This window comes from Tupaia chinensis, unplaced genomic scaffold (assembly GCF_000334495.1).
Source record: "Tupaia chinensis unplaced genomic scaffold, TupChi_1.0 Scaffold000477_1, whole genome shotgun sequence".
Taxonomy (NCBI): Eukaryota; Metazoa; Chordata; class Mammalia; order Scandentia; family Tupaiidae; genus Tupaia; species Tupaia belangeri.
Genome location: NW_006159986.1, coordinates 458,009 through 462,764, shown reverse-complemented (window position 1 = coordinate 462,764; position 4,756 = coordinate 458,009). Strand labels below are relative to the sequence as shown.

The following is a 4,756-nucleotide window of genomic DNA, read 5'->3' as shown; positions in this document are numbered from 1 at the left end:
AAGAAGAAAGAAAGAAAGAAAGAAAGAAAGAAAGAAAGAAAGAAAGAAAGAAGAAAGAAAGAAGAAAGAAAAAGAGAAAGAGAAGGAAGGAAGGAAGGAAGGAAGGAAGGAAGGAAGGAAGGAAGGAAGGAAGGAAGGAAGGAAGGAAGGAAAGGTTGACTGAAAGGGAGGGGTCCAGAGAATGAAGCCTATGAGCCAGGTTAGAGGAGGTGGGAAGGAGAATCTCCACCCTTCATGGAGCCCTCTAGGAGAGGCTGGTTGAGCCCCAGGGAGGAACCTGAGCACTGGGCAGGGAGGACACCTCTGGTGAGGTCATTTCTACAGAGGTGCCAGGGCTGAGAGCCACGGAACATGCCAGGCCCTGATACCAGCTTTACATGCCGACTCCAGCCAGGACCTACCTTTCCAACTTGATGCATTGCCTGGCTCCCTCCAGTCCCTCTACCTCTTCTCTCTCCTACACCAGGTACTTCAGAGGCTCATCAAGTCGCGGGGGAAGTCTCAGTCCAAACACCTCAACGTTCAGATAGCAGCCTCGGAGAAGCTGGCACAGTGTCCCCCTGTGAGTGTGCCAATCCCGGAGAAGGGAAGGGAGGGAGGACGTTTGGGTTCTCCTGGTTTCTTCTGGTCTGCGTGGGACACAGAGTGACCAGAACACCTGGGCCGGTCTGTAGGTATAGACAGGTCTGGAGGGAGAATCTTGGTCAGGCAGTCAGAGACTGGGTTCAAGCCCCAGAAGCATTTCTTCTCAGTGGGGAGCTCAGTCCCCTCCCCTCTTATAGCCTCGGCTTCCTTCTCTAGAATGAAGGAGTTGGACTGCCTGAGCGCCAACACCTCTTGCAGTTCTGCCACTCTGTAGATCTGAGAGTTCTCCTTCCCTCCCTCCACGGTCAGAGGCCTCTTTTAACCTTGTCCTTCAACCCTTTGACTCCACCCACGGCACCCAGGCCACACCCTCTACCCTTGGTCACGCCCCCTGCTCATCCCAGCCCTGCCTCCTAACCCCGCCTCCACAGGAAATGTTTGATATCATCCTGGACGAGAACCAACTGGAGGATGCCTGCGAGCACTTGGCAGAGTACTTGGAAGCCTATTGGAAGGCCACACACCCGCCCAGCAGCACGCCGCCCAATCCGCTGCTGAACGGCACCATGGCTACTGCAGCCCTGGCTTCCAGCCCTGCCCCTGTCTCCAACCTCCAGGTACAGGTGCTCACCTCGCTCAGGAGAAACCTCAGCTTCTGGGGCGGGCTGGAGGCCCCTCAGCGGGGCGGCGGCGCGGTGCCCCAGCAGCAGGAGCACGCTATGTAGTGGGCGCCCCCGCCCGTCTTCCCTCCACCCAGGACTCGGAACTGGAGTAGGGAACTGGGGGAACAGAGAGAAGAGCTTTATTTTGTAAAAAATGTGAGCAGCAGTTTCTGGTGTCTGTGGTTTTTGATGGGACTGGGGCTGGCTGGGGCTGCCTCCCTGGGCTTGGTAACATAGGACTGCATCTGTTGGATGTGAGGCCCGAGTGGGACCCGTGTAGAACAAGGGACTAGGGAGAAAATACGAGTACAACTGAGCTCACTCGCTGGCCTGAGCTCGCTTGCTGGACTGCACACCTCTATTAGTGCAAAGAGCAGGGCCCTCAAACCCAGAAAACCTACCGACCTGGGGAAGTGCCGAGACTGAGACTTTCCAGAGTCCCACCTCAGGAGGGACCCAGAATATAGCTTCTTCTATGAGTTGGTACCCTCCACTCTTCACCAGTTACGTAAAGAAAGGCCTTCCTGTGGGTGCCCCTTCCTGCCTCACCCTCCTCCCAGGGGAGCTGCAGCCCATCTTTGAGACCACAGCATGAAGTGACTAGAGCCAGAAGAAACCCATATGAGATCATTCTAGGCTGTGGCTTTTCAAGTTCACTGAATCTTACATGGAAGCCAAATATATAGATAAAGCAACCTTCCTCTGCTCAGGGTGAGCTGGGGGCTTGACCCCTTTACCTCCATGAGGAATTTTGAAGAACTTCTGTTTCCTCTCCACCCCACCCCAGATCTCCAGGGAGTAGTCTGGAAATTGCTGCTCTAGTCTAATCCCCAGCACAACAACCTGGGTCACACAGCGGGGGCGGGGTGGGTGGGGGTGTGTGTGTCATTTGCTCAGGGGTCACACAGCTTAAAGTGGCAGGGGTGGAACTAGAATCGGGCATCTCTGTGCATCGCCCCCCCCACCCTTGGTGACAGTGGCCGTCAGCTTACTTTCACATGCCACTTGGTAATGAGGACACTGGGCTACCTCATCATTCATAGCCTGCTATGGGGATAGGCAAGGGATCCCATCTACCTTGGAGGCTCATCTGACCAGGATGTGGGGGAGAAGGTGGGTATCTAGAAGCCTATAACTGGGGTCTGGCATGGGCTGAAGAAGCTGGGGTCAGTGAGTCTGAGCTGAAATCCCCTCTTAATTGGAAAACCAAAGGTGATGACTAACCCAATCAGCCACTAAGGAGGAGCAGTACTAGAGCTGCTAATGATGATTAACCCCAGGTAGCATTAATGACATGCAGTGAGGAAGTGGCTAATTGCCCATGGGCTCTCCATCCTGGTTACCATGAGAACTCATGGCATCTGCACATCTTAGGAAGGTGGGAGCCCCTTGTCCCAGCCCGGGAGCAAATGCCCTGACATCTGACCTCCGTCCGACCTTGGGAGCCATTTGCCTGGGCGGGTACCCTAGTCAGCAGCCTCCTACTTCAGCCAGGCCCGGTGTCGTTGTGCTGTCACTAACCTGCTTGCTTTGTTGTGTTTTTCTCACCCCTGCCTGATCTGCATGGTGTGTGCCGTCTGTCTGCTAACCAGGGACCCTACCTTGCTTCCGGGGACCAGCCGCTGGAACGGGCCACCGGGGAGCACGCCAGCGTGCACGAATACCCGGGGGAGCTGGGCCAGCCCCCAGGCCTTTACCCCAGCAGCCACCCACCGGGCCGGGCAGGCACCCTGCGGGCGCTGTCCCGCCAAGACACGTTTGATGCCGACACCCCCGGCAGCCGAAACTCTGCCTACACGGAGCTGGGAGACTCGTGTGTGGACATGGAGACCGACCCCTCAGAGGGGCCAGGGCTTGGAGACCCTGTGGGGGGCGGCACCCCACCAGCCCGACAGGGCTCCTGGGAGGATGAGGAAGACTATGAGGAGGAGCTGACCGACAACCGGAACCGGGGCCGGAATAAGGCCCGCTACTGCGCTGAGGGTGGGACTCCAGCTCTGGGGCGCAACAAGAATGAGCTGGAGGGCTGGGGACGAGGCGTCTACATCCGCTGAGAAGAGGGGCCCCCGCTGTGGGAGGGCAGAGGGGCTCACCACCCGAGATGTGTGCTGCCTCCAGGGGGCGCCGTCTCCCTCCTCTCAGATGCCTTCGCGACGCAGTGTTTGGCTGGTATCGCCGCAGCTTCTGGGAGGCCCTCATGGCCAGCCGCAGGTTTTTACCTGCCTGCTGTGGATGGATGGGGGGATACCCACCTTTCTGAAGTGTCCCCTTTTCCCCATCTCAGGGGGCTCTTCTCCCAGAGAAAAGGTGCACTTCCTTAACTTTCTATTCCGGCCTCTAAGTGAGGGCCACAAATGGGGCGGCCCTTCTCGCACCCTGGAGTGTTTGGGAAGGGTTGGGCGCTTTCCCCAAGGTGGCTCTCTTTCCCAAACCCCAGATCCACCGTCCCTTACCAGGTCCGCCCCCCAGCTTCCTGGCAGCATTGTCTGGTGGGTGAAGGCCCCGAAGTGTGGAATCCCGGGGGGGGAAGCAGCTGGTCTCAAGGAGGGCTCTGGGTGGAAATGAAGGCATCAGGTGAGGCCCCCTTCGTCCTCAGTAGCCACCGCAATGCAGGGCCCAGAGCCCTGAGAAGTGGACCACCCTGGACACTGCTACCCACCCACCACTTCCATACCTCGGCCTTCATCTGCCCCAGGAATGAGCTTGCCTCTGACATTCCCTGCCTGCTGCTGTCAGAAGAGGGCCCCCCCTGCATCTGAGCTCCCCTGACCCCGCCCCTGTGCTACCTGGGTGTGGAGCCCATGGGACAGTGGTCTGCCTCATTTTAAACCAAAAAACTGCTCCTTCACCCTCACCGTGAGGCCCCAGGGGTGAGGCCTGGGGGTTGGTGCCCCAGTGGTACCCACCATCCCAGGGGTCACTTCAGGACTTTGGACCTCCCCTGGGGCCTCAGCTGCTGCTACTGCTGCTCTGTATTCACCTCTTGTGATCCTGTCCTTCACCCGAGTCCACTTCCTCCAGGACAGGCTGCGGTTCCCCTTCTCCCCTGGGGTACCCTCTGCCTCAGCACCCCTACAGCCCAGCGCCCCTGACCCTCCTCAGCACCCCAGCTGGGCCGGAGAGAGCCGATTGTGCCAACGAGGACTGGGCCCTGCCCGGCTGCCCGCCTCAGGGATGGGCACCTCACGCCTGTCTCACAACCTCCTGTGCCAATGTTTTCCCACCCCCTGGGTGGGTGCAGCTTCCTCTTACTGGTTAGAAGTCCTATGCCTCCATCTGTCGTTTGTCTGTCTGTACTCCCCTAGGAGAAGTATTTTGCCACATATAAAATCGCCATCTTGTCCTTTGCGGCCGTCTCCCAAGCCTGCTTCTTTGTTCCCACCACATGATAGTCGCTCCCGGGGCACTAGGCACGTGGAGCTGCCGACGCAGGGGCAGCAAAGGTGGGTGCTGCGTAAGCTCGCCCGAGCTGTCCTGCAGCTGCGGTCGTCCCTTCAAGGCTCAGCAGG

General features: G+C 58.3%; 1 protein-coding gene across 4 annotated transcripts in view; it reads left to right on the top strand.

Moving 5' to 3' along the window:
• CACNB1 (calcium voltage-gated channel auxiliary subunit beta 1) overlaps nt 1-4,512 on the top strand; it is a 23,807-nt gene extending 19,295 nt beyond the window's left edge. For all 4 annotated transcript variants that reach the window (XM_006155874.2, XM_006155875.2, XM_006155873.3 and 1 more), the window contains exons 12-14: nt 467-562; nt 1,017-1,202; nt 2,840-4,512. In XM_006155874.2, coding sequence (XP_006155936.1) covers nt 467-562; nt 1,017-1,202; nt 2,840-3,301 — 744 coding nt within the window. In that variant the 3' untranslated portion in view covers nt 3,302-4,512. The remainder of the gene's footprint in view (nt 1-466; nt 563-1,016; nt 1,203-2,839) is intronic.
• The last annotated feature ends 244 nt before the right edge of the window (nt 4,513-4,756 follow it).